A 26,717-nucleotide genomic window follows, 5' to 3' on the forward strand; every position below is an offset into this window, starting at 1 on the left:
AACCGGAACTCGCTCCGAAAAGACCCGAGCGTTTCCGAATGGAGACGAAGTGGATCTCGGAGCAACCCGGAAGTTAACCGGAAGTCGCTTCAGAACAACCCGAGCGCTTCCGAATACTTCCGAAGAGAGCCGAACCGGAACGGAAGTGGCCAGACCAACCCGGAAGTAAACCGGAAGGCCCTTCAGCAGGCTCCTCCGGCAGCCGAACCGGCTCCGAACACCAGCCGAACTTCGGCTTTTTTCGGCTTTTTTCGGCTCTTTTCGGTTCCGGTACCGGGGATGGAGAAACAAGGGCGGGTGGATTGCCCGGCGTTACCGCCCGGGTGGAAGAAGGAAGAAGTGATACGGAAATCGGGGCTGAGCGCCGGGAAAAGCGACGTCTATTACTTCAGGTAACGGGGACCGGCCCACCGTTCCCTGGTGGCAAATTCTCATCTTTTGTTGGCTCTGTGCTCCTCCCCTGGCTTTCTGCAAGGCTGCCATTTGCTGGAAGGCTGCTTCCATCAGCTTCTGACAGAAAGGAGACAAGAAATGCATGAAGAGCATCTCTTTGGAGGAGGATCTGAGCACAGCCAACCACAAGCTTCTGGTCAAGAGCAGTTTCTTCAGTTTACCGTTCCACTGCTACAGTGTTGTGCCACTTCTGCAGTGTCCTTTCCTCTCTCCTGCATCACACACCCTGCCCTTCCCTTCACACGGCCCTATTTAGAGGCAGGTACCCACACCACAGCTCACAAGAGCTTCCTACCCACAGAGGCTTTCTCTTGCTTGGCCTCCACGCCTCACCTTGGCCTCAAGACTACTAAGCTGCAAGGCCTCTTGGCCAGGCTCTGGGCCTCCCTCCAGGCTGTTTTACCTTAAGGCCTCTAAGCCTCCTGGGCAACCTCTAAGCCTTTAGGCCTCCCCCTATGCCCCTAGGACAGCTTACAGGCATCTGTGCCTCCAGGTGTGTTCTCCATTACAGCTCTAAACCTTCCTTTGTGCCATGAATGCTCATGGACTCGTGGTCTCTTTTTTGGCCTCCCTCTGTGCATCAGGCCCTCAAAACCTCAGTGCTTCCAGTCCAGCCCTTTAGTACCTCGGCTCCAGGCCTACCCTTAAGCTTCAAGGACTTTAGGCTCTACAGGGCTGTTAAGGCCTCTAAGCCCCCTTTTTTTGGCTGTGTCCGATAGAACCACCACTGCCCTTGATGCTCTGTCCCATAACCCCCACAGCTTAGCCCCGTAAGCTATGCACCATAAGCTTCTGTTTGCCTACAAGCTATGGCCTCTAAGGTTCCCCATGGGGCTCTACACAACACGGCCAGGGACAGAAATGGGGCTGTTTCTGCCCTTCTTATCACCCGGTCCCTCCCACCGTCTGTCAGGGACAGGAACCCACAGGACCCATAGAGAACCAAAAGAACATCATAGAGAGTCATAGAGCCACATAAGAACAACAGGGAGCAATAGAGACCCACGGGGAGCCAAAGGGAACAAATACAGACTCATATGGGAGCTATACTGACACACTCACACATGTACCTGCAGGGACCCATAGAAGTGCATAGGGGAACATACTGTCCTGTAGCAACCAACTGTGCCCCACAGCCAGTTACGATGATGTTCAGTCACCATGGATCAAGGTTCACGGCACTGTGGGATGGCCTGAGTGGCCAACTCACACTCTTGGCCACCCTCCATCTCCCGTGGCTCCCACACCAACCCCACAGCACCACCCACACTAAGCCCTGTCCCACAAATGCAGCTGCTGCCGCTCAACAATTCTTATTGGCTGAAAGCAGGAGAGTTGAGAGATCCAAAGGGGTTGTGAGATCAGAGGTTGGGGCTGGAAGGCAGAGCATCTGCAGCTTTCGTTCCTCACTGAGTCCTTTCTATTGGGAAAGGAGATGGAGGGCAGGGATGTGGGGTAGGAACCCACCTTGATGATGATGTCACGGCTCCGTGCCTGCAGCTTGTTACCCTGGGACTCAGCCATGTCAGCACGTTCCTCTGCCTCATCCAGCATGTGCTGTGCCCTGGGGAACTTGGCCAAGTTGGCCTGCTTGTCCTGCGGCTTAGCCCCGGCCCCCACCCCAGTCTCCCCCCCAAACACCCACCCAACTCATCCCCGCAGCTCCTCCCTCCCCCCAACCAGCCTCGAGTCGGGCAGAAAGTTATCGACATCTCTTCATTGAATGATCAATCCCTAAATAAAACCCTCTGGTAGACATCAGAGTTTAGGGGTTTTTAGGGTTTATTAGGGTTTTTAATGGTTTTTAGGTTTTTTAGGGGGTTTTAGGGTTTATTAGGGTTTTTTAGGGGTTTTTAGGTGTTTTTAGGGGTTGCCGTGGATTTCCAATTGGTATACGCAGGTGTATTCCGCGTTCCCCCAGTTGCTGCGTACATCCATTTTAATCCTTTTGTAGGACTGAAGGGGCTTCTCCTGCCAATGCAAAGAGGAAAGGCTTCGTTATGGGCCGGAGGGGGACCAGTGCCCCATAGTGCCCCATAGTTCCCACTGTTCTCCCCATACATACCAAAGCATCCCATAGATCTCATAGTGCCCCACAGCTCCCACTGTTCGCCCCACAGTCAATGATTTCCTGGAATTCTGATCCATATTCAATAGTTGTTTAGCATGCAGACCCCTCTCTTGTTATCACCCATCTTATCAGTGTGGGAATCAAATGTTGTTTGTGCCTTTAGAACAAGAGAAGAATCTTTTCTTTCAAGGTTTCAGTATATAAGTGAAGTAGTTTTTTGTTATTTCAAGGTCTCAGTATACAAGTGAAGCAGTTTGTAGTTATTTCAAGGCCTTAGTATACAAGTGAAGCAGTAGCAGAGGAGAGGCTTTGTTATGGGCATGGGAAGCGCCATGGCACAAGTGCTTCCAAAGGCTTGCAAAAGGGACCCCACGGGAGTCGGCCATGTTGGAGAGCAGAGGGTGGGCAGGAAAGCTCTTTCTTCCCATGCCGTGCAGGCAGCCCAGCCTCCCCACTTGCACTTGCCATACCTGAACATGGAATGCCTGGGCGATCTCTCCGTCCACATCGTAAACAAATGATCCCAGGAGAGTTTCCATTTCGTCCTCATCCACTCCCTCAAAGACAAGAGATGATGGCGGTCACACTTAGGCAGGCCGTGCCATAAAGAACACACTGAGGCCAAAGGTGGGAGCCCTTCCAACCCTCCCTGTGCTCTGGTAGGATTGGAGCACAACGGAGGGCGAACCTGAGTCAGGGCACGTGGAGCAATTGCTCCCAGCTGCTCGGCCACAAAGAGCAGCAGAGGCCTTTGGAGACATGGAACCAGCCGAGGGATTCGGTGCCCTCAGGCAGGATGCCGTGCTCTGCAGCAGCCCACCACTGAAATTTGGGAGCTCCCAACTGTATGGGGTCGTATGGGGCTCTGTTGAGTGTCTACCGTGTGGCTCTATGGTGCTCTATGAGCTCTTGTGTGGCTCTATGGGGTCTTACAGGGCTCTATGCGGCAGTTATGGGGCTCTGTTGGGTGTCTGTAGGGCCCTTATGGGGCCCTGTTGGGTGTCTGTCGGGCACCATGAGGCTCTTTGGTTCTCTATGAGCTTCTTGTGCAGCTCTATGGGGTTTTACGGAGCATTATGGGGCTCTATGGGGTGTCTGTGGGGCTCTATAGGGCTCTTCGGGGTGTCTGTGGGGGTGTGTGTGGGGGTCTATGGGGTCTTATGTTGCGGTTATTGTGTTCTGTTGGTTATCTCTGGGGCTCTATAGGGGTTCAATGGGCTCTTATGGGGCTCTATGGCAAAGCTTTTTCCTCGGGGGCCTCCAGAAGCAGCAGCAGGCAGAGACTTACCAAGATGGCAAAGTCTCTGGGGGCACTGCTGACATCCCCAGAGGGAGACACCGCCTTGGAGACATGCCACATGGTGAAAGCCGTGGGCCAGATGTTCTCCAGCAGCTAGATGACGGCGTGGCCCTGCGAACCTTGGAAAGCCCAGCAGTTGCCAACAGAAATATCAGGCTGAAATGAGAGAGATGCATCCATCAGCGGTGAGGCAAAGAGTCGCCAGAGCTGGATGCTGGGCAAGGAGCACAGAATTTGTCTTCTGTGTGGGCTGCCGTGCTCCCCGTAATGGAACGCTACTCAAGGGACAGGAGGGGAATATGCAAAGGTTTGGACAACAGCTCTGGAGTCAGCCGCCTTTCTCTGCTTGCCCAGAGCCGGCGGGGCAGCCCTCCCCAGCATCTGTCAGCCCAGCACCCTCCCAACACTGGTGTCAGTGATGTGGGGAAGAGTGTGGGCTGAGCAGAGCAGCTGGGCCAAAGGAAATGGATGTGCAGCCAGAATGGGGTGAGGATGTGGGGGAGGGAGAATGGGAGGGAAGGGTTGGGGGTAGGAAAGACTGGGAGAAGGATGGGGGGTAGGATGGAGGGAGGAATGGGGAGGATGGGTGTGGGAATACAAGAAAAGCTGTTCAGAGCAGCAGCTGTGGAGCAAGATAAACAGCATGGGAACCAAGGACACCTCTGCAAGGAGAAGAAGAGTCTCACAGCTCTGATTGGTTATGTGCCTGCATGGACAGTTGAAAAGTGTTTTGTAGAATGCTTTGTTGACATGTAAGATGTTTGGGAAAGTTGTAAGGGCGGATGGGAAAGTTAGAAAATAACAACTTGTGAAGGTATATAAGGGATGTGAGAACTTGTAATAAACGATTTGGATCGTTCACATCTGAGTCCGTGCCGAGTCGCTGCATGAGGGCTCTTTTCCTAGGCAGGCGGGCAAAGGCAACTGAAATGCAAGTTTGCTGTCCCTCTTTGTTCTCGCGTCAGTAGGCCCTGGATATCTTCCCAGCACCTCTCTTAATCAGCCTGGAAATGTTTGCTAGCAGGAAGTAACCCCATCACATTGCCTGAGACTAATGATGCCTTTTTCCCCACTCACTGCAGGCAGCCTCTGTGATCATTTTAGACAAAAGTGCACGCTAATAGAACTAAATTTGATAGTTTATTCTGTTTTTTAAGCAGGTGTTCCACTTGGGCTCTGTATCACGTACTGGCCACGCAGATATGGTGTACAACTGGAAGAAATACTTCAGACCCTGAATGCAGGAGAGAATCTGTGATGGGTGAGAGAGGAAATGTGCACCTTGAAGCAGGGGACGCCCTGCTGGCACTACCTGTTACATCCAACACCAACATGGCTTGCTGTTTCTCAAGGGTCAGTAAGTAATAATGCCCCTAGTGATACTCTAGTACATTTTTCCTCTAAAATTGGTTCTATTTGATATGCTATTCCATTAAATTGCGCGATCATTAATCAATTATTAGCCCGGATAACTCAGTCAGTAGAGCATGGTTATGAGCATCTTAAAAGCATTTATTGCACAAATTTTAGTGGTCATTAAAAAATCAATGTATCAGAGTATATGAAAATTGAAGACTTTCCAAATCAGTTACAGATTAACACAATGGGACCCTCACAGATTTATTTTCAGGTTGCAGAAACTTAGGTTGCAGTACAAACATATTTGTTTTTTTTAGTGGGTTTAACAGTAATGTTGTTATGTTGTATTTGACTTGTCTCTTTTTTCACTTTCAGAGTATTGTCAATTAAGGCCTTGATTGAGTTATCATAGTTATGTTATTAATATAAGTAGTGTTGTTATTCTATAGGCAGTATCTTGAAATTGTTGTAATACAAGAAGAATTTATGGAGCAGCAGCCATGGATCAAGATAAGGAGTTCACAGAGCAGCAGCTACGGAGCAGGATAAAACTACATGAGAACTAATTGAACAAATGAACTGAATTGCTTGTTAAATATGGTTAGTCGGTCGGTAAACTGAGCCTTTTCAGCCTAAAAGAAAACGGGGGAAATGTAGAGAGTGTTTTTTACAGCGAGTTAGCTGAGAAGGGTCGTAAACACGGTGCAGTTAATTAAGCAGCCATAACACCTGCAAGGACAGTGAGAACAACAGGATGCCCTGGGATGGTGAGAAACTAGCCATGGTTTTGTGAACTCAGCAAGGGAGTAGCTTTCAGGATGATAACAAGAAGCTGCAAAGATACTTGGGGATGGTATGTAATTGGGAACCAATGATGAGCTCCACTTTTGCAATATGTATGAGCTAATTATCCGTATTATAAATGTACACGCAGCCAAGGAATAAACGAGATTAGCTGATCATATGTCAATGACAGGTGTGATCGTTTGCTTTTCTCCCGCCGTTCTGCAACAGGTGCTGTTCTTTAGAAAGCTCTGCCTGATTATGCACATCTCTCTGCATAGAGTTGGGCTTCTTTTGACAGAGGGCCCTATTACAATCTTGAAAAAAAACACAGAACATGATAACTGGAAAACTCACGTTGTAAAGCTAGATAACACCAATTTTTAACAAAGCTTGCAGCTGCACTTCCCCACAGAGAGCATGGCAAAGCTTTGATGACAGGGCTTAACAGACTTAGGAAAACTCACTGCAAGAGACTGAATGTGTCTCACTTTGTCCATTCTTCATAGGTGCCCTGCCCGCAGCAGGAGCAGAGCAAGAGGAAGACTGAATCTCCCCAGTACTCTGAGGTACTTTCTCTGAAGGATGTGCAGGGACCCCTGTTGGCTTGCTTACTTCTTGGCTTGCTTACTTCTAGGCTTGTCACCTCTGGACCCACCTCCCTCTGCTGCTGCCTCTGCCTTATGCTTCTGAACAATGAGACCTTGAAATACTTAAGCTCTAGGCCAGCTGTTCAAGGTACATAATGCTGCTAGCAGGCCTGGGTGCTTTTCACAAGCTGGATGGGCAAAGCAGTGTGTTAGAAACAGCCTTCTAGTGGATACACAGAAACACTTTGCTCCCCCTGCAGGTTTCTGCACTGAAGCTGACATGAACCTAACAGTGGATGAGCAATGGGTATTTCTGAATTCTCCCCATCCCTGATTCTAGGAGGAGCCCAAGCTCCTGCCTTCAATGCCCAACTGTGAATTGGCCCTTTTGCTAAGCTTGTGCCACATGAAAGACTGCAGCCATATTGGGGATGTTTAATGTAAACAGGCACCAAATTACACGACAACACAAGCCATATACTCACATCAAAGCTCTGGACTCTGAGGTTTCTCCATGTCCGTCCTAAGTTTCCACGTAGTTCCCAGAGAGTGGTGCTCAGGTCTTTGCTGTAACAACCCAGAGTGGAGAGCTGATTCCTTCTCTGGGACATTTCTGTAGCTCAGGATGCTTCAGCGTGCACTCAGCTATGACAGTGACTGGGAAGGAATGGGGCTGCTGCATTCCGTGTCTGCTCCTATGAGCAGCTTAAGGTTACAGTGGGGGCATGAGCTCAGGTTGCTGTAGCACACTGAGCATCGTTTCAGCAGGGTAGATTCAGTGATATGAAAGTTGGTTGTCTTGTTTTACTAACCTGTAATTAGGAGGGCTGCCAATCAAGAAGTTGCTTTTTCCATGCTGGGAGAATTGTGTGCATGTTCCTTTCAAAAAGCTATTTTTTGAATTCTAATAGAAGGGAATGCAATGAAGTAACGTGAGTTTTTGAAAGTAGAAGTTGTCAGTTTCCCTCCATAAAGACTGCTCTTTCAGAAGTTGTGCTCTTGTGAATGTCCACAGCAAGGCCTGTCTCTCTTTCAGGCTCAAGGCTGGAAGTGACAGACTGGAAACCACAGCTCAGCAACAAAGCAAAACGAATGAAGCCCCTCAGGACAACCTTCAAGCCTTTGCTTCAGTAAGCTAGTTAAAAACCTCTGTGGGTTTTGCAAGCTCCTGAGACTAGTTAAGTAATTCTGTGAGGAAAATGCATGATGACATTTTCCTGGAGGGCCTAGGAGAGCTGAATTCCCAAGCTGTGCTGACCATAGGCTACTCTGAAAATCCTGCCATTTGTTATTTCCCCACGTTTGTGGTTTTGAGACTTGCCACGATGCTATGGCAAGCCATAGTTAACACTAGAGAAGGTAAGGGTTTACACTAACATGCTGGTGTAAGTATTTTCAGGTTTAGATCTGCTTTAGTTGTGGTATCGAAGACCTCAGGCTGCACGTTAGACATTCCTCCTGCATTAGAGGTATTTGCCAAGTTTGTAGAACTGCACAGCACTGCATTAAAGTGTCTCACTGTCCTTAACGTGGTTAGAGTTGTTATAAAATAGTATTTTCATCTGAGGCCTATGAGAAGCAAATGATTCATGGATTTGGTCTGGGGAGGTAGGGAGGTGACTGCAGGCCCTGTGCTGTACTGATACTGGCAAGAGTGGCAATAAGGTGTGAACTTCAGGAAGAAACACTGCATATACAAAATAACAAAACTTAATTTTTAGTCTTTATTATTAAAGCATGTAAAAAAGAGACCAAAAAACCCACAAAACTAGTGGGATATGTGATCTTGTTTCTGTGAAACAACCACATGAGGCTGCTTTAATGGCAGTGATTGCCATTCTCAGTGAGAACTCCAGGTTTTGATCACAGTTTTGATGAAATTTTACTCTTCCTGTGCTTCAGCCTTGAAAAACAGTCACTCACAAATGTATTTACTGCCAGAAGCGGTGACACAAGCAAGAAGGAGGATATTTCTCTCTGGTAAAATGAGACTTGTAGAGGTCTGGTAGAGAGACATGATCAAACTTTTAGTTGCAACTCCATATATTCCATTTGAAAATCTGCAAGTCATGTATTTATGTCAACTGAAAATGGAGTCATAAAGAAAGCAAATAAATGATATATTTTTTTTTTCAATCTTGAAACCTATTCTTAATTTTCATTGTTAAAATGGGAAGCATAGCTGCATCTTTTTCATTTAGAGTAAGCCAAAAGGAATTCTTTCAGCATTATCAATAGAAACTAGCTGTTAATCCAGCTGAGGATTAACAGACCATGTGCATGAGATACAGTGTGAGAGCTTCAGACTGGACCAGGAACAAGCAAAACTGTATTTAAGCATACACATTGGCTGCATAGGGAAGCAAGAGTGTAACATCAAAAGCACCACCTCAGCTCCAGCTCTCCAACCTAGACAGAGCTGGAGCTGCTATAGTCTCTACCTGCAACTGCCCAGTTCTCTTCAAAGCCCTGGAGCAAGCAATGCAGAAACATGCTATCTGCCCAGCCAGATTTCCCAGCTTGTAAACACATCAGCTGCAAATCAGGTGTAGTAAATCACCTGTGGATACTGATAGGACAAGGGGAATGGTTTGAAACTAAGGCAGGGGAGGTTTAGGTTAGATATTAGGAGGAAGTTTTTCACACAGAGGGTGGTAACTCACTGAAACAGGTTGCCCAAGGGGGTTGAGGATGCCCCATCCCTGGTGACATTCAAGGCCAGGCTGGATGTGGCTATATCCAGGGGGGTTGAAACTAGATGGTCATTGTGGGCCTTTTCAATCCAGGCCATTCCATTCTATGATTAAAAGATTCTATGACCAGACAACACGCAGCACACAAGCCTTTACTGCCATTGTTACTCTTCAATAAGCAAAATACACACAGTGATTTAATAGGGGAAAAATAAAGACTGCAGAAAGAGAGCTTCAGACTGCCATTTTGTACCTCAGAGCTGCAAGGATTGTGAGCTAAATTATCCAGCCGTATTGTTATGTCAAAGGAAAGGTGAGTCTTTAGCAGACTAACCCAAATGCCAATGCTTACGCAACACTTAAGCCACACTTAAGCCTTTACTTGAAAATCTTACTGTGCTACGTGGATCTAGTACTGGGTAAGAGAAGAGGAATCACCTCATGCAGACAGCAACAGGAATAGCAATTGCTCAATGGTTCTTAGAGAAAGCTCCAGATTATCAAAGAGAACACACTGAGAATATGAGGAACCGTGACAGGAAATACCAATTTCTGAAGAAAAATAAAAATTAAATGGAACTATTTGTTTTTAACAGGAATGAATTAAAAATATTATTCAAAATCACCCATATTAAAGATTTAATAAACAGTATGAACAAAGGTGGAGGGGGGGAGGGGAAGATGGGAAAACTGAAGACAGAAAGCTGACAACTGGTTTAGTAACAGGTTAAAAACGCGTGCTTTGAGATCCCTATTAAATAATACCCACAAGTAGGGCAAGAAATAACCCTGCAGACGGTTATCCCCGTGACTATTCCAAAGGCAACGGCCCCAGGACACACCGTTGCCAACCGCTTTCTGAGGCAGCCGAGCCTACAGACGCGCACACTCCTGCTCTCCGCGGGTGTGTATCCTCTTGATATCGCTTACTATCGCTTCATATCGCTTAGCATCGCTTAATATCGCACGTATAACGCATACGTGGGGCTCCCGGCTCCGGCTGGGAGCCTGAGGCTGCCCTGCAGCCTGTGGGTTGGGCCGCGGCTTCCCTGAGCGTGCGCCGTGTTTCCGCGTCCTGCTCGGGGCTCGGCCCGGCAGAGTTTTAAGACGACATGAAGAAGATACTCAGCTTCGTAAAGAAGAAAAAACGGGATCCGCCGCCCGGCAGCGCCGCCTCGGCGTGCTCCGCCGGTGCGTACGAGATCCGCCGGAAGGAGCTGACCAAGCTGCACCGGGGGGCCGCCGCCGGAGACCTGGCCCTGGTGCAGCAAGGACTGAAGAAGCACGACATCGACGAGCGCGACAAGGTGCAGCGGTAAGGGCGGCGGGCCGGGCCGGGATCCCCGCTGCATGACCTGGGCACAGAGGGCTGCTGTTAACGGGGGCCGCGCGTGGCTGGGACGGCCGGTAGAGGCCGCTCCGATGTGCCCTCCCGGCCTGGCTCCCTCGTAGGGCTGCTCGGCATTCCTCCGAGCTGAGAGCTCTGTTGGGGGCTGGTGAGAAAGGGCAGCGATAAGGCTGCTGGCTTCATGAAGGCTTTCTTGCTTGCGAAGCTGATGGTGGTTCCTTTAGGTTGTCATATTCCCCAGTGCTTGGTAACGGCTGCTTTTGGGTGAGGAGGGGCTCCTGCACAAAGTTGTGTTTGTTACAGTTAAATTACTCATTCGAGCTCTTTGCGGTACACTGTGCTAAGTAAATAATAAATACAGTGCTCAGATCAATATTGTCAGGCTTCTATTCGGAGGTGAAGGATCTTGTATACTTATTTGGGAATTTCTCAGTGGGGACAGTCACCCTCGAGTTGTTCCATGTCTGTGACAAGGCATGATGAGTTATTTGACGTTCTGCCTGTTATTTCGTCCTCATCTTCTCTGCCTTGGAGGAAGCTGGTCTTATGGAGGGTACTCATCAGCCTGCCTGTGATGGGAGCTGTTAGGACAAGAGGGAACAGCCTCAGCTTGCACCAGGGGAGGTTCACGTTGGATGCTAGGATAAGCCTCTCCAGAGAGTGGTTGTGCACTGGAATGGGCTGCCCAGGTTGGTGGTAAAGTCACCGTCCCTGGAGGTGTTCAAGAAACATGTAGATGTTGTACTAAGCGACATGGTTTGGTGCACGCTGGTAATGGAATAAGCTTGTTTTTATTTTATTTTGTTTATTTTGGGAGGTAATTGGGATAAAGAAATGCAATTTGCCCTGTTCATGTACCACAGAGTGAAAATATTTATTTAGCTGTCTGTTTCAATTTACACGTTTCACTTTTAGGACACCACTGCATCTTGCTTGTGCAAATGGACGTGAGGATGTCGTTACGTTTCTAGTAGAAAACAAGTGTAAGCTAAATCTTTTTGACAGTGATAACAGATCTCCACTGATGAAGGTAAGTAGAACATACTATGTTGCTGCAAGTAGGAATTATTGATTATGTATTAAATGATGTCTTTCCAGATTCTTTAAGTAAGTCTGTGTAGAAGCATGCATGCTGTAATCAGTGTGGCTTTGGCATGTGCTAGCTAATCTTGGCAGATGCTTTTATATTCCAGGAATGGGAAGTTGTAGTAGTAGTGACACAGTGAAATATGACTGCTGGGAATTTTACCTTTTTTTTTTTTTGTGTGTGTGTGTGTGTTGTTTCCAGGCAGTACAATGCCAGAAAGAAAGATGTGCAGTGATCCTGCTAGAGCATGGTGCTGATCCGAACCTGGCAGATGCTGGTGGCAACACTGCCCTTCACTTGGCTGCTGTAACTCCTAACACATTTCTAGCAGGGATGTTAATTGAGCACAGTGCCCGTATCAATGCTCAGAATAAGGTACATTTCGAGATTCAATAGAGAAGTTCAAAAAGTTGCATTGATATTTTTATTGTAGATTTTTTGTTTGTTTCTTTTGATTTTTAACTTGAATTATTTCTGTTCTTTCAGGACGGATGTACTCCTCTTACTCTTGCTATCTCTGAAAATCACAAAGAAATGGTAGAGCTCCTTCTTAAAAAAGGAGCTGATGTTCACACTCGAGATCCGTGTGAAAGGTGAGGAGATGGTCTAAACTCTGCAGGTCACCTTAGTTGTCTTCAGGCTGGACTGATGGGAGGGATGGGAATGAGCATTGAAGTAGAAAGACACAGAGAAAGAGCTCGTTGAGTGACTGGCGAAAGCAGGTCTCAGCTTGGCAGGTGGCATGCATTATTGCATGTTTTCTGCATTGAGAACTGCAAGAAAACATTGTTTCTGGTAGCCGCTGTGGCAGGAAAATTGCTATTGTGCCAGCAACATTGCTGTTATGCCAGAGAGAGTTTTTCAAATTGATGCCAAGTTTGTATGCAAGTGTTGTTAATATGGAAGCTTTTTTTTCTGTTCATAAAGTGATTTTCTTTGAGATTGAGCAAATGGGAATTAAAATAATTACAATGTCTGACTAAATTGTATGGTTTGTCTTGTATTTTGGATGCTGTAGAACCCCACTTATGACTGCAGCAGCCAGTGGGGAGCTTAAGTTGGTAGAAATACTTCTTCGCTATGGTGCTGAAATTTTCCATAAAGACGTTAATGGATGGACAGCTGAGGACTATGCTATTCTTCATGGAAATGCTAGATAAACTTTTAAATTTATTGCTAGGTTTTTAGTTATCAGTGTTGAGTTTGAACCTTTTTGGTAACAGCACCAAGTTTAACGGTGCTATTTTGAAGATGTGTTCATTGACATCTTCTCACATATACTGTTCATGTGTCTGGTGTTAATTTGAAAGTTGAGAAAAGGGCTTCTGCTCAAAATTCTCTGTAAGATTTCAAGTGTTTGTTTCTAAGCTGATGTCTGCCTGCTATACACTATTAAAATGTGTCTGTAGCCCACAGACGCAGAAGTTCAACTTGAAAAACTGAAATGTTTGTAAATTCTTCTCAAAACAGAACCCTTGTTATTACTGTCTTCTGTTCCACTGACCAGGAACCACCTGTTTTGTTTCAGAGGAGATCTAGCTGTTATTTCTTTTGTTAAATTACTAAGCAGTTTAACTCCTCCTACACATAAGTATTTTACCCATGGGTGTTCATTCATAAGAGTGGTTGTATTTGTAAAAACTGGACTGCAGAGGGTACCGAGCAGAAGTAAATAACTTCATAGATCTGGATGTGCATCTATAAAATAGATGTGTCCATTATATTTGAGTATGTTACGGTTTGCAAAAAGTAGAGTATGTTACACTTACTGAATATGAAAATTGTTTTGGCTATGGTTATGTTTAGGATGGATAGTATAAGGCTCTTATTATCCCATTAAGTGTTTATGTAGCTATGGGATTATTTTTCCCAAATGCATTTCCTTTTTTGCTCTCCGTAGTCTTAGTAAAACACTGGCAGAATATGCAGACCATGAGAACGCAGGGGAAGCTTCTGCAGGTGCTAAAGGAGGCATCCCTGTGCCAGTGACTCCTCACCAGGCAAGAGCTGCTGGCTTTACGTTGGGTGCAGCTGCTTCGAGCAGAGGAGGTAGGATACTTAACTGTGGTAGAGCTAATGGGCAGAATCGTGGTGGCCCCTTCCTTAGGTCGGTTTGCATCTTTTAAATTCACCGTGCTCAGTGTGGACTTCAGTGGAAGCATCAGGTGGACTGTAATAAGAAGTGTTATGAATGTGTTTGCTTGCTGCTAGTTTACACTGCATCTCCACAGGCTGTGGGGACAGTTGTGATTTGTGTGCACTACATCCATCTGCTCATACAGTTGTCACTTTCAGCACATCAAGTTGCCCATTTATTTAAATTGTCCCTTTAGCAAGGGGGAGGAGGGAAGAGAAGAAACAAAATAGGTTAAAGTAGCCTTGTTTTATGGGTGTGCAATTTTTCTTAGAGATGCTCATTTAGATTGTTGTTCAGAAAATCCAATTGCAAAAGCTGTAGTTTCATCCCAAATAGTAGTTTTATCTTCTGTAGCAGCGAAGCAGCAGATGAATTGCAAGAAGATGCATCTTTTGTTGATTACCACTGGATTTCTGTCACTTTGTTTTAATTTTAATAGTTTCACCTGCATAAAGCTCCTTTTTTGGGAGACATAATTTCTCACCTTCAATTACAATTGCTTTTGTTTGTGTTGTGGAGACGTAACAAAAATTGTCTTGGAAAAATAACTTCATAAGCAACAACAGTACATTGTTTGTATATACCGTATCTTTTTGGACATGGTTTGATTTATAATCAAATAATGTTTTTTTCAATTACTTTTATTTAAAAAAGAAAAAAAAAAAAAACAACTGAGAAAGACTTTGTGATCCAGAAAAACTGTTACATTTTCTCATTGCCTTGTAAATAAAAGAAATACATTCCTTCAATGAATTTGTAAAATCCAGGCAGCGTTTATAAGCTCAAATTGCCCTAAATGAATCTTAGAAAGTTGCTATTTTAGTATGAATGAGATTGCCTTGCAGTTTACGTTTCAAGCCCCAACGTACGAGGTTTTATTTGTTCCTTATTTTTAAGGGTTTTGTGAGAATCATGTGTCAGATGGGCAGCAGACTGTTCAAACACAAGTCATTACTTTTTTATTATAAAGACTGAGAAATATGATCAAAGAATACATGGCATATTTTTTCTTCCTGGACTTATCCCAGATGGAAGTATAGATTTTAGACCCAAGTGATGTTGCCTTTGACTTAGGAGCAGTTACTTTGAACTAGAGAGTGGTTGAAAAAGTTTCTTCGTAGCTTGGTTTTGAAGTTTTGTTTGCTTGTTTTTCAGTGGGGCTCGATACAGTTGGTTTAATCATTGAAATACTTTTTTTTATCCAAATCCACTCAGTTGCTACCTTCCATGCACATAGATAGTTGCTCTGGTACCCCATTGTAAGGACTAACAGGCCTGGGTTAATTTAAAATATGTGATTTGAGGGTTTCTTCTTCCAAGTAGAGGGTACATTTAGACTAGATATCAGGAAGAAATTCTTTACTGTGAGGGGGATGAGACACTGGAACAGGTTGCCCAGAGAGGTTGTAAATGCTCCCTCCCTGCAAGCATTCAAAGCCAAAGGTGCATGGGGCTTTGAGCAACCTGGTCTAGAGGGAGGTGTCCCTGCCTATAGCAGGGAGTTGGATTTAGATGATATTAAAGGTCTGTTCCAACTCAAACCATTCTGTGATTCTCCCTGTGCTCAGTCTCTTAAAGATGACACCAGCATGAGGAGTAGGAGGGAGCAGAGAGAAAGTTCAGTAGCGTAGTAGAAACAATATTGGAATTAATTCTGCAGTCTCTGATTGCATCCACACCCTGAATCATGAGAGTCCTTTTAATATGCCACAGTAACAGTCTTAAAAGTGTCCTTTAGAGAAGCCGGGATGTTGAGAGAGAGACCAGAGAAATACCCACTTTGGAATTCTTTTATTGTCTTTTGCTCTTCTGTTTTATTTTTCTGCTATCTAAAATTTTGACCTTATCCTTTCTGCTACTTTTGTACTTTCTAATTAGAAGAGGAGATTCTGAAGAATGTTGAACAGGTCAGCATTTTTCAACAAGTTTGCTCATGATTATTTGGATGTCAGAACATGAACCCTTTTATTAATCACGTACAGATTGGCTTCCAGAACATATTGAATGACCGATCTCTTAGATTTTAAGTAACGATTTCTTTTTGAGGAAAACAGTAGTTGTGCTATTTCTGTTTCTAGTATGTTTGCAGTGACAGTATGTTTGGCCACTGCAGCACATACTAGTGTATTGTTCAGCGTTTCCCTGAGTCATTTGCAATTGGACTTGATAATCTTTTCCAACCTTAGTGTTTCTATGATTAGAGGAATTGTCTCAGCATTGTAAAACTCTTTACAAAAGTAAATTATCACTTCTGTGTGATTTTTATCTCCTGAGGTCAGATAAAACTTTTCCTGTATTCCCTCTTAAGGAAACAGAGAAAAGCCAGAAGGGATGAGAAATCATCTTGAGGTTCTTTTCAACCCAAGCCATCCTATGATTCTTTTAAACTTTCTCTTAAGTGTATGTTTCTGATAGTAGCTGTTTTTCCACAGCACTGCATGTGTATGTGATAAAATCCATGTAAGTAGGACAATCTTCTGCTCCAGAGAAAAGTAACAGATTTATTGTGAAAGAATTTGATGTCAAGGTAGTGTTCCACAGTTTCTCTTTTGACACACAGATGTACACATGCACACAAATGCATGTCATAGTCACAGCGCATTCTCCCAGTGCTGTAGCTTTGTGTGTGTGCTTTTTGTATTTTCCAAACTTGTGAGATTCCGCATTTATTCTGATGTCATTGTTGTCTGTCCTTTCCATGCCTTTCCCTTAATGGATATAGAAATGCAATGGTGCCCTGAGCAGACTCTGAGAACAGGAGAATCGAGTGAAGGTATTCATTCTGCACAGCAGTATTTTAAATACCACACATGTCTTGTGATACACAAATACTTATTCATCATAGGTGCTTATTATCTTGCAGATCTGTATCTTGATGATTTAAGATCTATGAGTTAGAGTGGATTTGGGGCAGCTTTTGTTTCTTTGCATGTTTTGCATGAGTCCCTTATTACTGAATTCAGCATTTGCTTTTATCACTTGTGATAGTGTTGGTTTTGGGGTTGTTTGTTTTGTAATCTGTTCTCCTCTTGCTCAGAAATGGTGATATAGGCTTCAGTTAAAGTGGAAACGGGTCCCTGGAGACTAGATCTCATTTCTGTGTCAGTGCATCATGGCTGTGGTTTTGGTCTAGCTGAAAGCTATCTCATCAAATTCCTGTCTCGCCTTCTAAAGGATAGCAGGATCATTGGCAGTATTTATATGTTGAAAGCAAAAGTGTAGGTAATTTAATGAGCTGTTTTCCTTACTTCTAGTGGTACTCATTGAAGATGTAACTGAAGTCGTTCGTCCAGAGTTTAACTGTTCCACACAGCAGCAATTTTCTGTTCTGCGTGGAAAGTTAGCAGATAGAGTCATAGTACTGAGTTAGTTATTTAGCTTTACATACAGCAGGATTCCATTAGCATTTAAGAATATTCTGTGTTTTCTGTAGTGGAAAACATCAAAAATCAGATTGTTAGCATTTGAACCATTTAAGATGCCCTCAGATGGGAAGTTTCAGCCTCTAGCTTTTTTCTCCATGAGATTTCTTTGAACATTTATACTGTACTGCATCTCAGAAAGCTGTGTTCAGATCAGGGAATATTCTCGCATACTGTGTTTAGGAAAGGCAAAATTTGTACACTCATTTGTAGGTTGTTAGTAGTAACCCTTCTTTTTGTTATAATATTTAACAATTCAGAAACTTCAGGAATTATGATTTCTATGTGGAGATCAGATATGTCTGTTTTCCCTTCTGTGCTGGGAATCAGAAAGTCCTTCTATTATGTTTTAGTTGTTAAGAGGTGTTAGCGCTTCAAAAATTGTGTTCCTAGACTGCAGTTTTCATTAGAACGGTGACCTGAAGGATTTACTGCAGGGCGCTCTCATCAGGGTTGCTAATGATCTGAAGTAAGAGCGATTGTTGGATATGCTTCAGCACAGAGCTGGCATTCAGAGGGACTTCAATGAGCCAGGGCAATAGACTGGCAGGCATCTTAAGAAATCCATCGGGGGCAAATACCAAGACCCATTTGGGGTGAAAAAGCCCCTTCCTACAAAACATGATGGGACTGCACGGCAGGGGAGCAGCTCTGCTGAGAAAGGACACAGACCTGTCAGAAGGCAAGCTGAGCATGAGGCAGCAGGGTGCTCTGGCAGCTAAGGGCTGCAGCTTGCACTGTGCTAAGAGTAGCAAAGCCAGGAGACTGAGAGAAGCGATTGTCAGCCCCTGTTTAGCACTCACTTGACTGTGCCTTGGCTGTAATTTTGAGTTCCTTCTACGTGAGAGGTCGATCGATCAATAGCAAGCTAATTCTCTAGGGAGCCATCATATTTGTGAAGGAGTATTTGCCCTGTGAGAGAGGGCTGAGAAAGTGGACTTACTCAGCCTGAAGAAGAGGCAGCTTTGAAGGGCCCTAACTGCAGCGTCCAATGCAGATGAGAAGACAAAGCCAGATGCTTCCCTGTGATACTTGACAGGAAGCGAAGATGGCAAGAGGTATAAATGGAAGCAAGATGGTTTCTAGCTGGAGATGAAAAGTGTTGCCATGATAAGGATGGCAAAATAGAGAAGTTGTGAACCTTCTCTTGGAGGTGTTCAAGACTAGACTGAATAAAACCCTGACCAACTTTTCCTGACCTCAAAGCTGAGCTGGCTTTAAGTAGTTGGTTGAGAGACTTCCAGAGATCCCTTTTGACCTGACCTATCCTATAGTCTTAGGTGTGAGTTACTACCTTCACTGAACTGATAAAAACTTGGGGGTGTAGTATAGCATGCCCTGCTAATGCTCCTTTTGTCTCAAGTATATCATTTTTTGATTCACTGTAGAGAAATGCTGGTGATTCTTCTAGCTAGGGATAACCTATAGCTCCTGAGTATGCTTTTTGATTTTCTTTGTATTTATAAATATACTTTATATTTATTTATAATCCATAGCAAGGTACGGCAGCAAAAAATGGTAGATATTGTAGATATGTCTGATTTGTTTTTCAGTATAATTTGAAAAAGCATTTGTTTTGTAAATACTTTCCTTCATGCTGTTCTTATTGAATTGGCCACTTCAGCTTCTGTACTCTTATGAGCTGTTTTCATGTTAAATGTCTGTATTGGTTAATTTTTAGTATGCAAAATCTAATCTCAACATGTCGATTTATATTTGAACAGCAATGGATGACTTTTTCGAAGGATACTCAACAAGGTGAGTCTTATAAAAATACCAAATGCTTATTTGAGGAATTATTTGAGAGGACCAGTACTTACTTTTCGTTGTTTTTGAAGTTCTGAAAAAGAGGGCAGTAATGGCACCTGGAATAATTCTGAGGAAGAAGAACTGGATTTTACAGCCAAGGTATGGTGCCTTTATGGGAAAATAGTTGTGTAAAATAAGTGATTTGAAGGCAATTTCCTATGAGATAGAAGGAAACTCTTTTTCCAGCCAATTCTTTGTTTTTTTTTTTTTGTTTTTTTTTTTCCTCCTTAAGAAGAGTCTCTCATCTGCCAACCTTTCTTCTGCTGTAAGTTTTTCCTAAAAATTGTTGCTTTGGCAGAACATGCAGTAGATTTGTGGTTTGAGGCAAAAGAGTAGATATTAAGATAAACTACCACATTGTATTAGTTGTTCATTGAGTGAGATTTGCCAACCCTAGGAATTGATAAGTTAATAAATAACCTGTTCTCTTTCAAACTTCACAATTGTTTCCCCTAATTTACATGATAGGATGATTAATGAAAAAGAACACGATAATGAAAAAGAACATTTATTTATCAAAATCTAGTGAAATTGTTCATCACCTGGTTCTCTTTCCTTCCTCACTAGGTTCCTCAAGTGTTCGATACTTGAGTTGCTCAAATAATTATTTTTTCTTTCTTTTTTCCTTCTGTGGGATGACATTCCGTGCTTGTATATAATCTCACACTGCATGACTATCTTCATTTTTTGAATATTTGGACTTTTCTCTTTATAAGCTCCATGTGCTTATCCTGCTGTTTTTATGAATGTTCCAAAGGATTACCAGTTTTTTCAATGGCGTCTGGAGTATTTAGTCTGTTGCACTGGGATTCTGCAGTGATTAGGAACTTTAGTTTGTTAGTTCAGCACACTCTGTAATGCTGGAGATGTAAGCATGTGTACTTTAAAATTTTTTCTATTTTCTTACATTGATTTTAGGGGAAGTGATTCAAATTTCTAGCATTATTTTGAAATTTACAGATATTTCACTAAGTGGAGTTATATTAACTAATTTATTCTTCAAGCTTCAGGAACTTTAATTGATACTTGAGTTGTGCATACTTACAAGTAAGTAATCGCGAGTGTAGTTGTATTTTACCAATGGATTAAAATACCTTTTTAGAATTGTTACGCATTTACAGATAGTTTTGAATAGTCACTGACTTGTACACAAGAGGAGAGGAATGTTTGTGTAATTAAAGTTGAAGGATCTAGCAAGTATCTGAGTCCTTTCAAAAGGGGACAGCCTGGTTGTATTTACTGTTCATGATTTGATGTAAGTAAAGGATTTGCTTTAAAACAAAAAAGCAAACAAAAACAGATCAAATAATTCTTTTAAAATGTGTTTTTATTTGCAGAAGCCACAGAAGCCAAACTTGACATCGTTAATGAATGTTCCCCAAAAGTTCAGAAATAATGGTAAGTTATTTGGAAAGTACTTCATAATACAATGACATACAAAAGTAAACTTACTAAGTAATTTCATTTCGGTTTTTGTTGTTGTTGTTTTCACTTGGCTGTAGTAATTGAGGAAAGTAGTGTTATAAGAACAGAACAGATGGTCATGTCAGAATAAAATAAGTAAGATAATGGAAATGACCATACTGAGTCCCCTCCTAAGCCTTTGTGTCTGATGTGTCCTTCTCCCATCCTGCCCTTACCTGGCTTCTTTTCCATACAGTCCCAGATGACTACTTTCCTGTGTTTTTAATGGGTAAAATGCCTGCTGCTATTTATATAACCCATTTGATTCATATTCCTCTTTCCCTTTCTCATGCTTTAAGGTGGTGGTGATAGTTCTAGAATTGAAATTCCTAAGTCACAGAAGAAAAGCCTCAAACAAAAAAAACCAACAGGTGCAAATCTGAGCAGAGGAGAATGTGGAGAGTTGTTGAAACAAGATGTCTCAGATTCAGGCAACCTTGAGGAAGATGAATTGGTGGAAGAGGAAGAAGGGCAGTGCAAAGAGGTACATAATAAATTCCATGAAACACTAAAACAAGAAAGTGAAAACCTGGGCCTAAATAGATATGAGGAAAATCTATGGGCAGCATTTCCCTCAAGCACAAAAGTAAGTGTACAGGGATGATTCAATTGGAAGAGTTTGTTAAGGGTAATACAGGTAAGCGACAGTAAACTATTTTCCTGTTAATACTCAATCACGTATCTGTATTCAATCATTGTATTTTGATACTGAAAACATCTTGTTTATAGCCAAACTCAGACATTATTTTCAATATTTTTATTATGAGATTGGAGAGTTTTGGAAGGAGAAAGACAGGAAACTTCATTCTTTCTGGAATCTGTGCACTTTCTGTTATGTAAAACTGAGGGAATGGATAATATCCATTAGAAGTTGTAGCCATTTAGTAGAATTCATGAGGTAATGACTGGAAATGAAGAAACAAAAGGAAGTTTTGAATGAAATTGAGGGCAGGAAACTAGTGAAATTGTGAGATATGTAGGCAGAAAGAAGACTTTCTGAATAATATCAATGAAACTGCATTTAGATTGACACAAGGAAGTGCTTCTCAGAGGTTTTGCATAGCCAGAGATGAGGTTTACAACATGAGGCACTGCAGTTTAATTGTGCAGATTCCCACTAAAAATTGTAGGCCTTTAGAAACCATGTTGCATATTGCTTCATTTAAGTCTTACCCAAGAAAACCGTTTTCCAAGTTGTTAATGGGTGGTGAAGTAGATATTGATTTCTGTGCTTTTCAGCTGTTTTGGTCAATCTGTTTTAGAAGGAGTCACCTAAATGGAAAGAAGAACAGGAGAAGGAAGATACTAGAAGGAAGCTGCAAACGACAGTTTTGGGGGATGTGAAACATTCTGTTTCTAGTAATAAACATCAAGTCCGTAAAGTTTCAGAAGACACAGCTTATGCGAGAAGTGAGTTTAAATATGATCCTGATTGCTCCTCTATAAGTATTAATGTTCAGTAAATAAAGTAAAATGATGATTATCCTCAAAGATGATAAACTTTCCTGTTACCTGTGAACCCTAGCCTGCTGTGGTAGAGAAGGTCTGCAGCTTTTGTTTTTTTTCGTTCTTACCTAACGGTCACAAATGGTGGTGCTGGATTCCTAATGATTACGTATGATGCAAGTTTCTTTATTAATTTTGTTGCTGTGTTCTCCTTGATGCCGTCTGAACAAAACAAGAAGCTAATCTAATCTATCTTCTGTGTGACAATATTGTTTCCCTTTCCGATGCTACTATCTGATTGAAAAGCTGTGGTTTTTCAGGGCTTCAGCCAAAAGCAGACCTGAGTCAAACTCAGAGAAGACTCTTCCAGTACCTCAACTTGTTCAGTTGTAGAATGTAGGAGATCTCTCCTTTGCTAAACCTTTGTGGGCTTGAGAGCATGACCAGCTCAGAGAGAGTTGGGTAATTTGGCATAGACCCCAGGGTGTGAAAACAGAAGATACTATTTCCATTGTCTGACTCCAGAGCACTGCTTGTTGCAGTAGACTTCTTCGGAGCATGTGTAGCTATTGGTCAGATGCTGCACAGAACATTGTCCAAACATGGTGAATGTAGCCATGTCAGCTGTCCTGCTTGGGCATCTTCTGCTGGAAAACAGATGAAGAGGAGTGAAGAGAATACTGTGATGTGACTGGATGTAAAGTTACCCTTGAGTGGGACTCACTGTTTGGTTTGTTCTTTGCTGTAGAATTACTGCTCGTCTTTCAGATCCTTTATTTGACTGATGGGGTATAAAAGTGTAGTGCAGTATATTTCTCAGTGTCTGTATTTCTCCTTTTTTTTTGTAGAAGCCCAACCCACAGTAGGAGCAGAGAAAAAGGAAGAGTCTGATTCTCCTTGGGATTCTGAGGTACTTTCTGTGAAATGTGCATCTCCCCGGACTGTGGGAGAGCCAGATGAGAACTACGTGAGAGCTTGCCTTTGCGTTGAGCCCTGCCCCTGGTGAGGCTTATTTACCCCATATTGCTGCTGCTCTATGTCCTGTATCTGAGGGTCAACGAAATACTTGTAGTGTAGGTTCTGTGTGGAGATAGTACTGGGACAAAGTTAGGTTAAGCTTCTTGTATCGGCCCTTTGGTTGCAGGCTTTTGAGTTGATTTTCTAGCACAGTAGTGAAACAGAATAACTACTTCCCCTCTAGTCTTTGTTGTTGGGAAAAAAACTAATTCCCCACTCCTTTCTTAAAAATACAAGACTTTCTAGATAGCTTAATCGCTATCAGCTTTGCCATTTTGGCCTTTAAGCAAATCAAATCTTGCTTTTGCAACGTAGTGATGCACTCACTCAACATTGTGGGACATGTGCCCCAGCAATGTAGGCTGATATTTGAATGCCAGGTGCAAATTTGATGCCAATGTTCAATCAACACAGAGCTGCAGCTTCTTGTTCACAATCAACATCTTGATTTCCTGTGTTAATTTCTTGTGTGGCTCTGTGATTTGCCAGCCTTAATCAACATTATGGAATAGTTTAGATGAATTGTGAGGATTTTTTTGCCCTTTTATTTAAAATGCAAAAGCCTTTGTTAGATTTTATTTTAAAAAAATTGTTTTGTACAAATTCTTACGCGTATGTACTGTATTGTACAGCCGTGTTCTGAAGGTCCGAGGAAAGCATCTCCTCCTGTGTTTCTCCCACCTGCAGCTGAACATGGAGTACGCTTGCAGAGTGTTTCAGGGGAGCACAACAAGGGTAACTATCTCATAGATTGGATTTGTCTGTGTTTATAGACAAGTGAACTTTTTCTTTTGTTTTCCTTGTTAGTCCTGTTGTTCAGTGAGTATGTGCTGTAGCAATGAAGTGCTTGGCTGATGTTAATTAACAGCAGTGAACACTGAACTTGCTGGCCTGCTTGATTAGTCCAGGCGGTTCTTGCGTTCATTATGTATACTTTTTGGATATGTGTTTGTTCGGGTGTTTTTCTTTGCTTTAGGTGGTTGCTTAAAGTGGTGGGAGGTGTATCTGGTTTAAGATTTAGCTGTGAACCCTAGCCTGCTGTGGTAGAGAAGGTCTGCAGCTTTTGTTGCTTTTCGTTCTTTCCTAGAGGTCACAAATGGTGGTGCTGGGTTCCTAATGATTATGTATGATGCAAGTTTCTTTATTAATTTTGTTGCTGTGTTCTCCTTGATCTGCACAAAACAAGTAGGTAGTCTAGTGTGCCTTGTGTGTGACACTATTGATTCCCTTTCTAATGGGTACTATCAGATTGAAAAGCTGTGGTTTTTCAGGGCTTCAGCCAAGAGCTGACCTGATTCAAAGTCAGAGAAGACTCTTCCAGTGCCTCACCTTGTTCAGTTGTAAAATGTAGGAGATCTCTCCTGTGCTACTCGTTTGTATGCTTGAGAGCATGACCTCAGAGAGAGGTGGGTGCTTAGGTACTCACCCCAGGGTCTCAGAGCAGAAGATAGTATGTCCGTCTCCAGAGGATATCTTGTTGCTGTAGATGTTTTCAGAGCTCGTGTAGCTATTGGTCAGTTGCTGCTCAGAAGGTGTGGAAGCAGCACTCACGGTGCATTCACTTTTCTCTTAGTGCATTTTATGTGCAAAGAGTTTATTTTGGAAAAGCATGAATAGTCAGCACTCAGGCTGTAATCAGCAGTTATGGTTTTCCAGAGTGGACGCCATTGCTCCTGTCTGGCTCATTCCTGTAAATTTTCCTTGCGTTTCTGTGTGAGTCAATGCTGAGTTTGTTTTACATAATGGAGTAGCTTAGAAGAGAGAACTGACTGTGGTCTGCTCTAGATGGGAGTTTGGTGGTCAGAAGATACTAGACTTTGAAGTGATAAGATTTAAAATGCTTGCAGTGTTCTGGACTGTATTGGAGCTGTGAGCTTCTGTTTCATTCCTAAATGTCAGTTTCTTATGTATGTACTGGTCAGAAGTTGCAGGATTATGAATCATGGTCAGGTGAGGTATCCCTTGATAGCACTAAGCAAGGAGCCGTGTGTGTTGGCAGCTTCCTCTTAGTGTGAGGTTGTTTTGTATCGTGCTTTTGTGGTATGTCCTGTAGAGTGGAATGTGATAGTAAGTGCCAGATGATGGAGGTGTAGGCAAGAGGGAAGATGACTCAGGGTGTCCATATGCTGAGACTGAAGCATGCTGGAGTTTCTTCCTTAACGTTGTCCCAACACGAGGGACATTGTCATGTCAGCCACCATTCTTATGCATCTTTTGCTGGAAAAGAAATGAAGAGGAGAAAACAGAATACTGTGATGTGACTGGGTGTAAAGCTACCGTTGAGTGTAACTCATTTCTTGGTTTGTCCTTTGCTGTAGTACTGTTACTCATCTTTCAGATCCTTTGTTTGACTGATGGGGTATAAAAGTGGAGTGCAGTAAATTCTCAGTGTCTCTCTTTGTCCATTTTTTTGTAGGTGCTCTGCCAGCAGTAGGAACAGAGAAAAAGGAAGAGTCTGATTCTCCCTGGGATTCTGAGGTATTTCTGTGATATGTGCATCTCCCCGGTCTGTGGGAGAGCCAGATGAGAACTACGTGAGAGCTTGCCTTTGCGTTGAGCCCCGCCCCTGGTGAGGCTTATTTACCCCATGTTGCTGCTGCTCGATGTCCTGTATCTGAGGGTCATTGAAATACCTGTAGCGTAGGTTCTCTGTTGAGATAGTACTGGGACAAAGTTATGTCAGACTACTTACGTTGGCCTCCTGGCTGCAGGCTTTGGAGTTGATTTTCTAGCACAGTTTTAATACAGCAGTTTATTGCTGCTTTTAAACTTATGAACTTCTCAGGCATATTTTTGTGAGGATTTTTTTTTTTCCTACTATTCAGATCTATTCTGCTGATCCAGTCAGAGTTTAACGGATGCCAATACACTGAGCAACCCAGACATTTAGATTTTTCTGTATAGAACCTCTGTCTTCTCTAGATAGACTTAATCCGATTTTGAAAATCATGTTCAGCAGACACCAAGTGTGCTGGCTGTGTTTATCCTTTCTGTCTGATAATTCTCAAGATGAGAGTGAGCAGGGTCTGTAGCTACTTCCCCTCTAGCCTTTGTTGTTGGGAAAAAAACTAATTCCCCACTCCTTTCTTAAAAATACAAGACTTTCTAGATAGCTTAATCGCTATCAGCTTTGCCTTTTTGGCCTTTAAGCAAATCAAATCTTGCTTTTGCAACGTAGTGATGCACTCACTCAACATTGTGGGACATGTGCCCCAGCAATGTAGGCTGATATTTGAATGCCAGGTGCAAATTTGATGCCAATGTTCAATCAACACAGAGCTGCAGCTTCTTGTTCACAATCAACATCTTGATTTCCTGTGTTAATTTCTTGTGTGGCTCTGTGATTTGCCAGCCTTAATCAACATTATGGAATAGTTTAGATGAATTGTGAGGATTTTTTTGCCCTTTTATTTAAAATGCAAAAGCCTTTGTTAGATTTTATTTTAAAAAAATTGTTTTGTACAAATTCTTACGCGTATGTACTGTATTATACAGCCGTGTTCTGAAGGTTCGAGGAAAGCATCTCCTCCTGTGTTTCTCCCACCTGCAGTTGAACATGGAGTACGCTTGCAGAGTGTTTCAGGGGAGCACAACAAGGGTAACTATCTCATAGATTGGATTTGTCTGTGTTTATAGACAAGTGAACTTTTTCTTTTGTTTTCCTTGTTAGTCCTGTTGTTCAGTGAGTATGTGCTGTAGCAATGAAGTGCTTGGCTGATGTTAATTAACAGCAGTGAA

The 26,717-nt window shown here is 43.0% G+C and overlaps 2 protein-coding genes across 5 annotated transcripts; one reads left to right on the forward strand and one right to left on the reverse strand.

The window, feature by feature from the left end:
* The first annotated feature begins 71 nt into the window (after positions 1-71).
* On the forward strand, positions 72-25,776 carry LOC146756615 (uncharacterized). 2 transcript variants are annotated; one of them, XM_085523999.1, is made up of 16 exons: positions 72-392; positions 6,476-6,535; positions 6,604-6,704; positions 7,593-7,686; positions 11,513-11,627; positions 11,886-12,059; positions 12,171-12,277; positions 13,585-13,733; positions 18,968-19,001; positions 19,082-19,151; positions 20,390-20,450; positions 20,816-21,000; positions 21,779-21,926; positions 22,811-22,872; positions 23,612-23,714; positions 25,396-25,776. In XM_085523999.1, exons 1-16 carry the CDS (start codon positions 280-282, stop codon positions 25,467-25,469), a joined length of 1,650 nt encoding a protein of 549 aa, XP_085380125.1. In that variant the 5' UTR covers positions 72-279; the 3' UTR covers positions 25,470-25,776. The 2 variants fall into 2 exon arrangements, 1 of the variants encoding a protein (XP_085380125.1); XR_014937238.1 differs by lacking the exons at positions 72-392; positions 6,476-6,535; positions 6,604-6,704; ... (1 more) ...; positions 19,082-19,151; positions 25,396-25,776 and adding an exon at positions 9,931-10,564.
* LOC146756616 (SUN domain-containing protein 2-like) lies at positions 2,218-7,157 on the reverse strand. Of its 3 annotated transcripts, none has more exons than XR_014937258.1 (3): positions 7,042-7,157; positions 3,813-3,980; positions 2,218-3,081 (listed from the first exon to the last, which is right to left on the reverse strand). XR_014937258.1 is itself a non-coding variant. In XM_085524147.1 (3 exons), exons 1-3 carry the CDS (start codon positions 3,882-3,884, stop codon positions 2,317-2,319), a joined length of 267 nt encoding a protein of 88 aa, XP_085380273.1. In that variant the 5' UTR covers positions 3,885-4,146; the 3' UTR covers positions 2,218-2,316. The 3 variants fall into 3 exon arrangements, 1 of the variants encoding a protein (XP_085380273.1); XR_014937259.1 differs by lacking the exon at positions 7,042-7,157 and having other exon boundaries at positions 2,218-2,424; positions 2,519-3,081; positions 3,813-4,146; XM_085524147.1 differs by lacking the exon at positions 7,042-7,157 and having other exon boundaries at positions 2,218-2,424; positions 2,995-3,081; positions 3,813-4,146.
* Positions 25,777-26,717: the final 941 nt, after the last annotated feature.

The sequence above is a fragment of the Coturnix japonica genome, chromosome 26 (genome assembly GCF_054131305.1).
Source record: "Coturnix japonica strain WE chromosome 26, WE-NBRP24, whole genome shotgun sequence".
Classification (NCBI taxonomy): Eukaryota; Metazoa; Chordata; class Aves; order Galliformes; family Phasianidae; genus Coturnix; species Coturnix japonica.

What these genes read in the sequence shown, in the direction of transcription:
- LOC146756616 (XM_085524147.1), bottom strand. Translation starts at nt 3,884, where the DNA reads ATGTGGCATGTCTCCAAGGCGGTGTCTCCCTCTGGGGATGTCAGCAGT. An exon ending in CCAGAGACTTTGCCATCTTG is followed by an intron (nt 3,082 to 3,812) that starts GTAAGTCTCTGC and finishes CTTGTCTTTGAG; the next exon opens with GGAGTGGATGAGGACGAAAT. An exon ending in CCCAGGCATTCCATGTTCAG is followed by an intron (nt 2,425 to 2,994) that starts GTATGGCAAGTG and finishes TTGCATTGGCAG; the next exon opens with GAGAAGCCCCTTCAGTCCTA.
- LOC146756615 (XM_085523999.1), top strand. Translation starts at nt 280, where the DNA reads ATGGAGAAACAAGGGCGGGTGGATTGCCCGGCGTTACCGCCCGGGTGG. An exon ending in AGCGACGTCTATTACTTCAG is followed by an intron (nt 393 to 6,475) that starts GTAACGGGGACC and finishes CATTCTTCATAG; the next exon opens with GTGCCCTGCCCGCAGCAGGA. An exon ending in ACTCGAGATCCGTGTGAAAG is followed by an intron (nt 12,278 to 13,584) that starts GTGAGGAGATGG and finishes TGCTCTCCGTAG; the next exon opens with TCTTAGTAAAACACTGGCAG.